Source organism: Cherax quadricarinatus, unplaced genomic scaffold, assembly GCF_038502225.1.
Source record: "Cherax quadricarinatus isolate ZL_2023a unplaced genomic scaffold, ASM3850222v1 Contig2650, whole genome shotgun sequence".
Taxonomy (NCBI): domain Eukaryota; kingdom Metazoa; phylum Arthropoda; class Malacostraca; order Decapoda; family Parastacidae; genus Cherax; species Cherax quadricarinatus.
This window is the reverse complement of record NW_027197676.1, coordinates 37,501-53,200: the sequence shown is the minus strand read 5'-3', so window position 1 is coordinate 53,200 and position 15,700 is coordinate 37,501. Positions and strand designations below refer to the sequence as shown.

The window sequence follows — 15,700 nt, the reverse complement described above, 5'->3', positions numbered from 1 at the left end:
TACACATAGCTCAATTAAAGGCTCGCCATTTTCATTTACCCCTGGCACCCCAAATTTACCTACTACTCCCTCCACAACACTTTTACCCACTTTAGCATTAACCCTTAAATGGTCCAAACGTATATATACGTTTTTTCAACATCTGAAAGTATGTAAAAAAATGTAGATCTTCTTTTTTGTTTTACATTTGAAAACGTGTAAAAAAAACTTTTATCTACATTTTTTTTGTTATATTTGAAAATATGTAAAAAAAAAGTAGATCTACTTTTGGAGCACTACGAATTTGAACGTCGATCTGTTTGGACCGTTTAAGGGTTAAAATCCCCAACCACAAGTACTCTCACACTTTGTTCAAAACTCCCCACACATTCACTCAACATTTCCCCAAATCTCTCTCCTTTATACTTCTCTCTTCCCCAGGTGCATATACGCTTACTATAACCCACTTCTCACATCCAACCTTTATTTTACTCCACATAATCCTTGAATTAATACATTTATAGTCCCTCTTTTCCTGCCATAGCTTATCTTTCAACATTACTGCTACTCTTTCTTTAGCTCTAACTCTATTAGAAACCCCTGACCTAATCCCATTTATTCCTCTCCACTGAAACTCTCCCACCCTGTTCAGCTTTGTTTCACTTAAAGCCAGGACATCTAGCTTCTTCTCATTAATAACATCCACAATCATCTCTTTCTTATCATTCGTACAACATCCACGCACATTCAGACTTCCTACTTCGACAATTTTCTTCTTATTCCTTTTAGTAATTTTTACAGGAAAAGGGGTTACTAGCCCATTGTTCCCGGCATTTTAGTTGACTTTTACAACACGCATGGCTTACGGAGGAAAGATTCTTATTCCACTTCCCCATGGATATAAAAGGAAAAGTACTAAGAACAAGAACTAAGATAAAATCAAAGAAAACTCAGATGAGCGTGTATAAATAAACGTGTACATGTATGTTTAGTGTGACCTAAGTGTAAGTAGAAGTAGCAAGATGTACCTGTAATCTTGCATATTTATGAGACAGACAAAAGACACCAGCAATCCTACCATCATGTAAAACAATTACAGGCTTTCGTTTTACACTCACTTGGCAGGATGGTAGTACCTCCCTGGGTGGTTGCTGTCTACCAACCTACATACATGTACAAGCATATATATACACACCCCTCTGGGTTTTCTTCTATTTTCTTTCTAGTTCTTGTTCTTGTTTATTTCCTCTCATCTCCATGGGGAAGTGGAACAGAATTCTTCCTCCATAAGCCATGCGTGCTGTAAGAGGCGACTAAAATGCCGGGAGCAAGGGGCTATTAACCCCTTCTCCTGTATGAATTACTAAATTTAAAAAGAGAAACTTTTGTTTTTCCTTTTGGGCTACCCTGCCTCAGTGGGATATGGCCGGTTTGTTGAAAAAAGAAAAGAAATAAGTATCACTCGACAAGCTTGTACACAGTTAAAACTGTACAAAATAAATACTGCACAATAATGATAAAAATCAACGAGAGCAACCATACCAATCCATGAATCTCTTGTCTAAACAAAGGGATATAAAATCTGTCTGAATTGGATTTGGGTTAACAGGACTGAACTGTACCATTTTAAGAGCAAGGATCAGAACAAGTAACATTAATTTATACAGTTAATAAATTTCAAAACCCTGTCCGGAAAATACAAAAACTGAGGAAGGTAATGGTCAGTCCTCACCTCTCATACCACCTGGCTTGTTGCCTGAGAGTCCTGCAATGGCCTCATGTTCTAGGATGGAAGGTACTATCAGTGGCTGCACTTTTTCCTCCATCAGTTTAATAACACCCTGCAAAGCCATACATAGTTGCCCAAAGAAAATAAGTTTAAACTCATAAGTTTCCTAAATCATCTCAACAAAATTATTTTTTAGCAAGGAACTGGTACTTGAAAACTTCAGTTTTGTGTTAATTTTTTTTTGCACATATGCACATATAGTATATGATGAAATATTTCTTTGAATTTAAAAAATATATGTTATATAAAAGTACAAATAGATTTTGAATGAATTATCACTCACATTGTAAATCCAAACAGCGATATCAGACAAAACTTGCCGGTATTCTGATAAATCAAAATTCTTTAGAGATTGCTCATTTTGTTTACCAGTATTTTCTGCCTGGAAAGCTTTGTCACCAGAGTACTGTTTGAGGTTGTGTAGAAGTCGAAGTACATTAGAGAGCCAAAGAACTGTAGAATCCAAATCTTCATGTCGCTTTTTGATAACCCTCTTCACGCCATTCACTATGTTGTTAAGCAGAGAGCGCACTTTCTCATCATCATTGATGTGGTCAGTGTGCCGGATACACATGAAGAGAATATAGGCAGGCAGTCCAGGTAGGAATGTCACAGCTACACGTGGCTTTAACTCTGATAAAGGACAAGAAGTGTTATGGAAATAAAATATTAGGCAGAATGGACAGTCACATAATGTCTTTCAATTTTAGTTCTTGTGAGATACAATTATAGTGAGATCACAATTAATCCATGCCAAAATTCCACTAAAGAGAAACTTCTAGGTATGCCAAGTTATGGTAAAATCATGAGGTATCATTGAAATACGAGTAAAAACAATCTCACCAAGTGTGTTGTTTTGAATGAGAATAGTAGGAACACTACTCAATTTTTTGTAGTATTATACAGGAAAAGAGATGCAGATAATGCACACTGTATAAGTAAATTTGATTTGTTAAGGTTTTATTACTACTTCATTAATTCAACCTTTAGGCAAAGGGATTTTAGAAGATAAGACACACTAGTGGTAGGAGGAAGAAAAACACAACCCATACATACCATAAATGAGGACTCTTATGATTTGCATCTCCTCCCGTCGGTCATACTCAAACATGCCCATGTAGTCACGCTCCTTTTTGCGGATGACTGGCATCACTTCACCCTCATTAGTGGCAGCAACATCCAGTAGGTCAGGAGGATCACCACCTAAATGTAAATGGAAGAAAACAGGCAACTTAAAACTTTGAGCAAAAACTGCATGGAAGATGCAACATTTCAACAAAAGCCAAGAAATATGAAAGTAATAAAACTAAGCTCAGTAAGTAAAACAACTGCCTTGTATGTTTCACTTATTAAATTAATCTGAAAATATATTAAATAAGTCTTTAACCTAATTTGTTAGATAAATAATATAATAAAAATTTCAGAAGCATGAGGTTAGGCTACACCAGAATATTAAGATATAATGACATGTAATGTACTGTATGGTGTTTTACAACAGTTCTAATATTTGAGTACTGCAGCACTTGAATAAAATTATCCTACTGGACTTTTTATTGATCTGTACAAGCCTTTTGATGTGGCTGACCACAATATTCCTCACAAACCTAATCACTACAAACTCAACAGGGTACAAATGCAGCTATTTCAAGTCCTACTTAACAGACATCACGTAGATGGTACCTCCTTACTACCCAAACAATTAAATTAAACACCCCTCCGAAGTAGTATCTTGGACCCCTCTTCTCTTCTTCCTCTATATCAATGACTTACAGAATGCCACACAGCATCTTAAGTCTGCACTCTTTGTTGAGGAGTCAACCTGCATCTGAACATGCCCCAACTCTCTGACTTTAAACTATGTGTATGATGAACTAAGAACTGGTGTACACCTGGATGATGATAAATACACTCACCCTTAATACAGAAAAATCTATCTTTTGGGAATAAACCATGTACACAATTGGACATTAAAATTAATTAATCAGAAGTAGAGAAAAAGGATGAGTGCTATTTTCTAGATCTGCACATAAATAATAAAGAAAAATTTAATGCTTGTATCCAGCTTGTTTAAAAAAAAAATTAGGTATCTTCTTCAGTTATGTAAATGGTTATTATACAAGTACTCTCCAATATGTAGGATCATGTTCCACAACCTTTACTACTAACACTACTGCTGTACTCTTTATTCATATCTCACATATGGAATTTGTGTTTAGAGTTCTACCTCAGCTGTCCACCTCAAACCAATTGTCACACAACAGAGAAAGTTATCAGAACCATTACAAACTCAAAATTTTAGTCAACGCAATATGCCCTCACTCAATTCTTTAAATGTACTAAATATAAATGCCATATATACATACTACTCTTCACTCCGCATCTTCAAAATACTGTACTAGAATACAATGTAATGTTCATGTTGAATTAAGACACTTCCCAGAAAAACTGTAAGAGAATACACAGGCATTACACTAAAGGCAAGCACCTCGCTGATATGCCTTGTATTGGCCTGAACCTCTATAAAAACTCTATGCAAATGAAAGAGCCAAAAATGTGGAGTAACTGGCACACTGCATTAATAATAATTTCTAATGTAACTCTTTAAACTGCCATTAGACACTTATTATTAATTCACTAACTCTTCATTTGCCTTTTAATTCCCTTAAGTTACATTATATTTGAACATTAAATCCTAATTAAATGTCTTACTAAATGCGTGAGTTTCACTAAAATTTGTTATACACAATTTTATATTTTAGTGTGTCCTTGTGTCCAATATCTCTTTATTTTCATACTGTCAGCATTAGCCCTGGCTTAACTCACTGAAATACTATACATAACTATGGAATGCATCAGAGTACAGTGGTACCTCTAGTTACGAACTTAATTCGTTCCAGAAAGCAGTTTGAGTGCTGACACCAAACAAATTTGTTCCCACGAGGAATAATGTAAATTAGATTAGTCTGCTTCAGACCCCCAAAAATACACTTACAAAAGCACTTACAAAAATACACTTACATAATTGTTCGAGTTTAGAGCTGTTCGAAACTCAAGATACCACTGTATATTGGTACCAGCACTACTGAACTGTTGCATGCTGAACACTGTTGAACTGTTGTGTGCTGCAGTGAGGCAGCTGGAGGTAGTAGAAATGTCGTGTTTGAGAACAATGTGTGTTATGCGTATTATGCAGAGAATTCAGAGTTTGAAGATTAGGTGGTGACAGTGAGAATTACCAAAATTATTATTCAGAGGGCTGAAGAGGGGTTCTTGAGGTGGTTTGGACATTTAGAAAGCCTGGGAAAAAACAGAATGACTAGGCGGGCATATAAACCTAGGGTGGAGGGAAGGAGGGGTACGGGCCACCCTAGGAAAGATTGGAGAGAGGGGGGTAAAGGTGGTTTTGAGTGCTAAGAGCTTGAACATCCAACAGGTGTGTGTGAACATGTTAGACAGGAATGAGTGCAGGCAAGTGGTTTTTATAATTTGACGTAGTATTGGAGTGCGAGCAAAGTAACATTTATGAAGGTATTCAGGAAAACTGGTCAGCCTGACTTGAGTCCTGGAGGTGGTAAGTACAGTGCCTGCACTCTGAAGGAGGGGTGTAGATATGGCAGTTTGGAGGGTCATTTTAATTGTGATGTTGGTGCCCTACTGGCAAGACAGTGATTGAGCAAGTGACAGTGAAAATGTTTTCTTTGTCATTCACCCTACCTTGGTGGAAAACAGCTGGTGTGTTAAGAAAGAAAAAAAAACTGTGGGCTTTTCTTTGTAACATATATTCATGGTGTTAACCTATCACAACCAATGTATTTTTTTTTTTTTTTCAGGAAATTCAGTTATGGTATTCAGCATAAACCTGGCCAGCTTGAACTATACTTCACTGAAATGTACACATTAACATTTTTCTAAATTTTGAGCCTGCACTATATGAACAAGCATGCAAACTGTTGTAAATGAGACAGAGTGAGTTTCAGCAAGTCTGGCCTTTATATGACCAAGCTTCACTTAAGTGCAAGGATTATTAAGAATATAAAGTTTACACTTAAGCAAAATATTGCTTAATAAAAGCCAGCCTAAAGTGTTTTTCCATAAAATGCACATATAAATGCTGTATTCTCACAAAACAAGAGCAGTTTACATAATACAAGCAACAAAGTTATACAACTATAATTCTTCTGTGTAATGTATATATACATTACTCATACTACCAAAGTATTTTTGCTGTATTCCAACAGTCATAATTTGCTTGTTATACTTAACATGCAAGCAATCTCTATAGCCTAAGAACTTCTAAATGATTAACTGCCATTTAAATTAATTTCAGAAGACTACACATGATGTCCTGTCATGCAGACCTAGACAAATGACTGCACACTATACACTAGTATATATTTCCACATTAGTTTTTTTGCTGGGTCTACAAAAAAAGGTACTGACAGCATATATCACAGCACACAAGCAAAATGCAGTTCAGACAGACTACATGCAAACATCATACTCTGAACAGGCAGGAATTATGTTGATACTGTATTTTCTTAATTGTGCATTTTAATCAAGAATCTAATGATTAAAGACAGTAACTTTACTAGGAATGCAAAACAGTTTACTACAGTTAATTTCAAGCCTTTTCTCAAAGGCACAAACATGGAATAAAGACATAATAATAATAATGTTATTTTATTTAGCAAAAAGTACTAAATCTGTAGTGCTCATACAGTGGCTGGAGAATGGTAAGCTTTCAGGTTCGAGCCAAGAAAGGAGAGGATAACTTCAATTCCTGAATCAAGAGCTCTTTACCAGTATCAAGGTGCCTCCCTTGAGAAGGATAAAGATACTTTGCAACAAAGAAACTGTTTGCTTACAGCTTCCCCATTACTCTCAATGAGCTAAAAAAAAAACTTAAGTCTCCCAGTAGAATATATAAAAGTTTTCAAACTACTTACAGTGTCTATTTTTTTGTTGTTGTTTTTTTTGTCATTTTATACCTAAAGCTTCCAGGGAATAAACATAACAGTAATCAATAGTTATCTATTCCACATGTCAGAATTATGAATGAGAGTGTGTTCCAAATTACAGATACTGCATATTGCACATATTATAATTGTATTTATCTGATCAACTTCAAACTCTCAGCTCTGGTGTATTTTCCAGAAAACAAGGATTGTGTTGTTACTGAGCTGCAAGTCTCAGTCTGCAAATTTTATTAAAACAGTTGTGATACTGATATTCATTCAATGACTGAAGAATGTCACATCTTAAACTTGTCAAAATGATGTTTCTCAGATTCAACCATTAAAGTCAATATTTCTTTGTAAGCAGAAAAATTCTGGGTATAACCTTTAATGGTTTAAGTTAATTTTCATAGCAATGTTATTTTTCATGAAATTATCACAGCTGTTGTATTCTACTTGAAAAATCATATTTAGTGATGTGATGCAACCTGACACACAGTACCACTAACTAATTAAATTCACTGCTCTACAAAATTGATAAAATGCATTACAGACTTCATAACATTTTATATATCCTGCATTATATGACTGAACCAAGGGAATCACAAACATTTTATTATACAGATTTATTTACATAGTATTTTATGAATGCTAGATTGAGTTAGTTTGTATGAAAAATGAAATATTTAGCGAGACTACAACTATTTAATTGTATATTTCTATTCATCAAGCATGTGTACATATTTTATGAACATGCATACATGCATGAGCTCAGGCATGTACACAGTGCTTCACCTGCACTGTGCTCATGCAAGCAGCTTACCATAAGGGCTGCCTTGTGCTGAGGACCGCTTGCTGCCCGAGCCTGTAAGGTCAGTGAGATGTACAGCAAAGTTAAGAGGAGGAGTGACCATAAAAAGAACCACAGGGAAAACCTATGTAAGAAACAGTTAAGCATGGATGAAGATAGTAGAGTACTTGTACCATGTGTAACTGGAAGGACAGTGAATGTGTTATAGGTAGAGAACATTAATTAGTATACAGTAAGTACATGTTTTAATAGCCAAGTATGCACCTGGAGAAATTTGACCTTGGTTACAAAATACTCATGAAAGAATAATCCTTAAGATACCAGTACAACAACATCAACAATAAAATATTAATACATGCAATGGATTAAGAAGTATTTGGAAACACTTCTATACTTGACCTATTATTATTGAACATCAACAAGTGTTCATTACACTTTAGTTATCCATATGACTATAAGTACAATCTTTTCTATGTACTGTACCTAATATTGATGTTGCACAGGGTCAACTTGCTTGTGTATGACTTTTTTGCTCACCCAAAGTACAATGTTTTCGAAAGACTTTCCATTTACGTGCACATTCACAACTCTGAAGACCTTATTAAATTAATGAGAGAAATTACCTTTAAAAACATTAATGCTATTACAGCACCAAAGCTTATTTATGTGAATGAGATGCCCAATATGAAGTGAACATATGCTACCTGGTCACTAGCAATTAGCCAAAATACCCAATAACTAGCAGTTTTCCTCGATGTAACTTAACTGATGATTACATGAGAGTACAGCACCTAGCAAAGAGTAATTAATAGTTTACCTGTGTGCTAGTTAATTATCTGGAACCCCTGACAGCTGGTGACTATCTTTTAATTCTTGGTACAGTATATATTTACCTGCATAAACAGTCTGAGCAACACCTGTCTTGATAGGATACACAACACCAGTCTTCCTCCTGCACTTCTTGCTGAAATTTTTCTTTGTGTTGTGGTTATGTTGGTGGTGGTGATGGTTATGGTTGTGGTGTATACTGGTCACATTTATGCAGCTATTATTGTTGATGGACACACCAACAGCAAATTTTACATTTACAGCATTTATCTCAGCCTCTGAACACATGTTGCAGGATTGAAAGTTGTTAGAGGCCACTGTAGTTGTGGTGGTAGTTGTAGTTGCAGTAGTGATACGCACCACCTTGCCTATAGTTACATCCTTATGATGTAAAGATGGTAAAGACGGTTTCATCTCTGGGTGCCCAGCTGTGGTAGTTTTGAATATAGGTGTACGTGACACCATTATGAGAGTTAAGTCTCTGAGGAAGGGGAGGGTACCTGAAAACCCCTGCCCTGCCATCCAAGCAGGCTAGCATCAGTCACACTCAGGTCTGACAAGTTGAAGCTATGTAGTATGGCCTGTAGTGGGGAAGACGTGACAACAAAAGATTTGGGGAGAGCAAGGGAACAGTGGTGTTAGGAAAAAAGAAGTTGGAGGGTAAGAGGTGGAGAGCTGAGAGTGAGAGGAGAGAGAGACAGGCTAGTAATCCAGAAAAGGACTTTGGAAAATGGAGATCCCTTTATGCTGTAGTCATAATTGAAGGGATCATTACCTATGGTGAATATTTAAGGGAAAGTCCTGAAGGCAATGTTGGTGATGACAATTCCAGAACTTGACGTTTCTTTTAAAACTGTTGCTGCTTTTTCTGTTGTTGCTGCTGTTGTAACCAATATTACCTCTACTACTATTGGTACTACTATTTTCTCTACTGAAACTGCCTTTAAACACAACTAAACACAATATTAAAAGCTATAAATATAGGCTTGCCAACTGGTTATCAACAGAGAATTTATCTCCACAATACTGAGAGAGGTATGTTTCACCACATGCACAGTTATCATCATCATCTTGACAACAAAGATAAACTATTTTCTGAGATTAGTACAAATAGCAAACAAGTGGAAGTAAACATCCAACTGCTGATCAGATCCCTGCAATTGTCAATTATTCAGTGGGTGCTTGGAGCAGCATACAGCATCAAATAAACACCTATCTAGACCACACGGTTTCCTGGATATCACGTGTTCCACTACCTCCCACTCCTGCTTAGGTTATACTGATTCCACCCTGACTAACTTGGTGGTAAGAGCCTGACTCTCAGTGACCACAGCTCTCTGCTGCTCACCCAGCTACCCACCACACTCCTTGTCACCTTTTGGAAAATAATGACAATCATAGAAAAAGGCCAAGAAAAAGAGAGAGGGATGGAGTAGGAAGATGGAGGGAGCTGACTGAGGATAGAGAAAGAGGATAGGAGGAAATGGGAAGACACAGGAAGCTGAAGGAGGGGCTAAAGAGAGAGTTAGAGGCAGAAAGGTGAAGGTGGCTCGCTCTCTCTCATACATGTATACCTGTTTACCTGTCTGCCTGTATACCTCTTAAATTATGAGGGCTAAACAACTAGGCAGCTTTCTTACTGTCATTTGTATCATCTTAAAACAACCAGCAGTCTGTGTAACTGTACCCACTGGTAATACGGTCATGTGAACTGCAAGTGTTGAAGACCTAGGTTCATGGGCAGGTAGAGCAGAGGTAGCTGAGGTAGTGGGTCAGCAGCATAGGGCAGTAGATTGTGACAGGTGCTAGGTAGATAATGGGATGGCAGCTACTGGTGGTGTTGCACACGGAAAGCAGTAGGTAGATATAGCCAAAATAATGTATATATCACATTACAAGCATAATGAGAAAGTATTCACAATACAATGAAAACAAAACTGCCACAACACTTGTCATCCCCACCTTCCTTTCATTTCTGCTTTATTTTTTCCATTCTTACTTTACTCACCAGTCTCCTTTATTCCAGTCTTCTACACTACATACCTGAATGAATCTTTCCTGTCTCCCCCCTCTCTCTCTCGCTCACCACTCTCCTTTATTCCAGTCTTCTACACTACATCCCTGAATGAATCTTTCCTGTCTCGCCCATATCTATCTATCTCTCTATCTCTCTCTCTCTCTATCTCTCTCTCTCTATCTCTCTCTCTATCTATCTCTCTCTCTATCTCTCTCTCTATCTATCTCTCTCTCTATCTCTCTCTCTATCTCTCTCTCTCTCTCTCTCTCTCAGAGCAGCAGTAGTGAAGAATGTCTTATGATGTACTTGGTCACAACTGTGATAACTAACACCACTTGTGGCTGCCACCTGACACACTACCACAACATAGCCAGCACAGCCACTAGTCTTCCTCTACCATTCTCCCATTTTCACACATTTACTCCTCGAACTCAGTGAACAGTTTAACCAGAGGATAAATGCAAATACTAAATACAAGGTTCCAGAGTGTTTGTAAAAGAAAGCACTTCAGACAAAGCAGATCTGAACTCCTACCAGTTAAGAGAATTATAGCCTACTGAAATTACTAAATAACCAATTAGTCTGTAACATATGTTAGAAAATTCCTTGTAAATTCATGGAAATATCAGTAAAGATTTTATGAAGAATTGTGTGAACTAAAACCCAAAGGGTAAATATTTAAATGAAAAACTCAGGTGCTCACCACCAGCTTCCTTGAGCTTCTTGGCATAAGCTTTAAGTGAGCGCTTGTACTTCTTGAGCTGCTCCGTCAGACTGTCTACCTGTCCTTGAAGATTCTGTTTTGGAATTCAAAATTTTTTTTTTTAGTATGACACATCTAGTGTTTTTCAAAATGTATATACTCACAATATACCTCTCATACATCCTGTCTCCTACACAATGTCTTTATTAGGGCTTCTTGAAGTCTTAAACCACTGCCAAACTACATACAATAGTTTGGCAATAGGAACAAAACAACCTTTAGCACTTATCTCCAAGGAAAAGATGAAGAAGAAAGAAGGTTGATTTTTTTAAAAATGTAAATGCTGAAACTGTTCCAGTGTATGTGGCAGTGTCTTAACAAGTTGCAAAATAAATTGTTGTTATTCTGTGTGACTGCATCACAATTACAAAACACCTTTATGGTCATGTAACATGCATAATCATCACCTGCTGCAGGTGACAGTTGTATAAGGTATTTACAGTAACAGCTGTGAGTCAGTATGGTAGTGATAACACCAACACAGGTTACAGTTTACCATAGGTGTGACTAAACATGCTTATCTAGGTATTACCCAGCAAAGAGGTTACCCTAATGTAAACAGAGAAAGAGTCAAATTTTCCCGCTGCTTTAAGATTATCACTGCAAATAAGTTGCTCAATATCAAGGATAAATTTTGCAAGGCACAGTAATTTTCAAGACTATATAACCTATTTTTAATGTAAGGGTTTATCTTGTGTTTACATTTTAATTAACAATTAAAATATTTCAAATTTTCATCCAAGCAAAATATTAAATTATTAAAACTACACTGGAAAAGCCTGAAATGCATTATTCACAGAAAAAAATTAAATGCACAAATATGGTCATGCTAATACAGTATTTAAAAGAAAGTATAAAATATGAATAAATTTGTAAACTTAGCTGAATGTGAAACAAATCAAGTAACTTGAGTAATGGAATTGGGCATTACTGATGATTCAAGCAAGAGACAAAACTGGGAAAAATAATTTACTAGGACACTTTTTTTCCAAGACATTTTCCTAAGCAACCAAGGAAGGAAAGTAACTTATTGACAGTTTCTGTTTTCCTGAGTACTGAGACACTTGCTCCATGTATAATCATAAGCTATTCTTTTCTCAGATGGTATCAAATTCAATAAAAGGCAGAGAGGCCAAAAGTACACATAATTATGAAGCACGAGTCACTTTTACCTTTATAAGATGCCAGCTAAAGTACAAAAATAAATGAGGACGTCATGGAGCCCACAAACTAACCAAGATATTTTGGGCACAGGCAAAATCTGTAGTAACAATGGAGGCTTGGCAAATACTGAATTGTTGCAAATAAGTGAGAAAGACCAGCAAGCAGAGTTTTGATCAATGTACTGGAGATCACCTTTGACTGCTGGACCGGCCTAAGATTAACAGACATCAGGGGCTGAGGGAGTGAGAGCATGTGTTAGGGCACCAACACCTTATACTACAATGATGGAACCACTATAAACTATTGCAACTCTATATATCATCAGTATTTTCAAGTGGGATGACTTGCTGCTGGAAAAGGTTCCTGATCCAGGGAATAAGAATGACCATCTCCTTCCTTGGATTAAGCCTGATTACCTCTCATTCCCAAGATGCTGTATGACCCCTATGAATTTAATGCTTCCCACAAATATAATAAATAATAATAATCACCATACTAAAAGTTAGAGAGGCAATGGTGAGAGATGTGTTGGAAGCAACCTCACCATTCAATGAGTAATTAAAAGGATTACTGTAATAAATCATCATTTTTTTTTTTTTTTAACATTAGTTCAAGGTAATATCCTTCCCAGTTATGTACTGTTTGAATCAGTTTTCATAATGAAGAATTCTTCATATGTTTTGAAAATATCTGTCTACTGTAATACACTTTACTGTACTCCTACTTTCTGGAACACAGTAAATCAACATACATAAGTTTCATTTCCTTCCAAAATTCACACATCACAAAATATGTTAGCCATAACACAATGACTGTCTCTTGCCAACCTGGGCTTTGCAGGGTTACTTTCCAGTAATAATTTTCAGAGTACATAATGTAGCTCCTCATTTTCCCTAATTTTTCTCTCTTTCTCTTTCTCTACCCTACCCTACAATGGAGTGAGTGACAGTGAAAGTGTTTCTTCTTTTTTGGGTCACCCTACCTGGGTGAGAGATGGCCAGTGTTAAAAAAAAAAAATGATCCTGTTAAGTGTCCTGATAACCAGCTTTCTTGTATTTTCCCTGACTCAAACACTTTGTGAGAAGACAATGCAGTGTTTTGGAAATTATGGGTATATTGGCAGTTTGGAGGGACGTCTAAGCTGTCGTATCTGAGCTCCTCTGCAAAGAGAGCAATTATGTAAGAGTGATGGTGAAAGTGTTGAATAATGATGAAAAGTTTTTTCTTTCCTTTTAGGTCACCCTGCCTTGGTGGGAAATGGCCAGTGTGTTAAAAAAAAAATGAACTACCTTATGCTGAAACTGTGTTGCTGAAATGAGTCTTATACAAGGGTCTACTGTAATAAATATTTCTCATAATCATGGAAGAGCTCAAGTATATTAAGAGTATAGTAGTGCCAGCACTCTCAAGGAGGGACTGCGATGTTGCAGTTTAAAGGGTCATCCACACTGTGATGTCAGCATGCTTCTGGCAAGACAGTGATTGAATGAATGATGGTGACTGTTTTCCTCTTTGCCGAGCCAGTGTTAGTAAAAGTTCTAAAAATGCTCACTAAAATTACAGTACTAATATTAACTGCCCAACATTTTTAAATTCCATCACTTCAATTCCCACTAAAGTGCAAACAAGTGTCTTGTACACAAGGTTTTCAACATTACTGGTAACTGCCAATCATTTGTTCTATATGGATACAAAGTCATTCAAAACTGGTACATGTGACTGGTTTAGAGATTTTTGTCTGCCCTTGCAGCCGAGCCTGAGGCCAGGCTTTTCTGGTGATTGCCTGTTCAACCAGGACGTTATAATGAGTGGTCTGCTGGCTGACATAACCACCACAGTCTGGTGGATCTTGCATAGACAAAGGTAATGAAGCAGTTTCCTCTAAGAATTTTACATTCATTCCAGAAATATTTCTGATATCTGCTAGTAGCAGGTTGAAATCATGGAAAACAAGTTGTTAAGTATTCTTTTACAGTGTCCACAGCACCCATGCTTTCACTGGGTTGTTTAACACTTCCTCCTGTATCTCTCATTCCAATATGTTACTGGGCACATCTTTTTACAGACAGACAATGCTGGTATCTATAAATCACTAATATTAAAAAAAAAAAATTAAGGAATAAATATTACAACATATAATATTCGTGCAAATAAACTACACCTCAAAGCAAAATTATTTTATTAAACCAAAATTATACTTACAAGATTCTCTGAAGTGAGACGCATAATTTCTGACTGCAAAAGTGCTTCAGGGTTGAAACCTTCACCTTTGGTCAAATTCTGAGAGAGAAGTTTCTGTTGGCGCTCATTGTCCCGACGTAGACGTTCCAACTCACCCTTATACTCTGATTCTGTTTCACGATGCCTTGACTTTTCCGTCTTGAGTTCTTCTTCTAATTGTCTGGGGAAAGAATGGGATAAACAATTCAGAATATAGAATGAGCTTTACCGATGCTAATGAAATCATCTCAAAAAGTCCACATACATTATTATATTTTCTTAACCTATACTCAGCTACTAGACTTGCCCAGTTACAATGTTTAACAAAAGTTATTCAGTATACCATCAATAATAATCTATCAACATCAATGCATGTCACAGGAAATGAAACAGGAACTGGCAGAGTTGTTCAGTTGACACACAACAAGGAAAGATAACAATATAATATAATGAAGGTCTACAACACGCGTCTTTTTCTTAATGAACATTACACGTTTCAGAGATCTCTTTAGTGCAACAGCAGAAGCACCACTACAACATTATTTTAAAAAGTCTATGGCAATAATTAAGCAGGACATATTGCAAAAAATGTACAGTTTTTGTCTGTCTTCAACAAATGCAAATGTAACTACAGGTATACAGTATGCTTGATGCTCCAACATATCACAGCATAACATTTTAATTTGATGAAAAATAATGCAGCAACTATGATGTAGCACAGCCCAGGTAAATTACACTCAAGGATTACTCGTAAGAATGCTTGATTAACATGACTCCATTGTGTTGCGTAGCCCACTGTGGCATAAACAGCCATGAATAAACAAAGATACAAAGGCAGAACGGATACTTATTTAAAACAACATTTGGTTGAGCGTGGTCTGGCGACACTGAAAAAGCAGCCTGAAGCACCTCGTGCCTCGCCTCACCCCCACTCCTGCTCACCAGCACCATCCACTATATAAAACCCTGTGTATTACCTTACTCCATATTAAAATTGCTCAAGTCACTTGAGGTGAAATGATTCTTTATATGAATATTCTGACATGTACACAAATGTCTTTTTCCACAAGACAATGTTTTACTAAGAGAGCAAATATTTTGAAGTTCCACAGCCTTGAAAAAACTGCCCTCCAAGCATTTTAAAGTTTCACAGCCTGGAAAAGTTTGTCTTAAT

The 15,700-nt window shown here is 36.6% G+C and overlaps 1 protein-coding gene across 2 annotated transcripts in view; it reads right to left on the bottom strand.

Moving 5' to 3' along the window:
• Positions 1-1,674: 1,674 nt before the first annotated feature.
• The window catches only part of LOC138851896 (unconventional myosin-Va-like), a 28,058-nt gene continuing 14,032 nt past the window's right edge, over positions 1,675-15,700 (bottom strand). The window contains exons 3-8 of one of the 2 annotated variants that reach the window (XM_070081416.1): positions 14,509-14,707; positions 11,083-11,176; positions 7,547-7,588; positions 2,825-2,971; positions 2,052-2,401; positions 1,675-1,820 (exon numbers count right to left, since the gene is read on the bottom strand). In XM_070081416.1, the coding sequence (XP_069937517.1) occupies positions 1,701-1,820; positions 2,052-2,401; positions 2,825-2,971; positions 7,547-7,588; positions 11,083-11,176; positions 14,509-14,707 (952 nt within the window). In that variant the 3' untranslated portion in view covers positions 1,675-1,700. The remainder of the gene's footprint in view (positions 1,821-2,051; positions 2,402-2,824; positions 2,972-7,546; positions 7,589-11,082; positions 11,177-14,508; positions 14,708-15,700) is intronic. The other variant, XM_070081417.1, reaches the window with a different exon arrangement.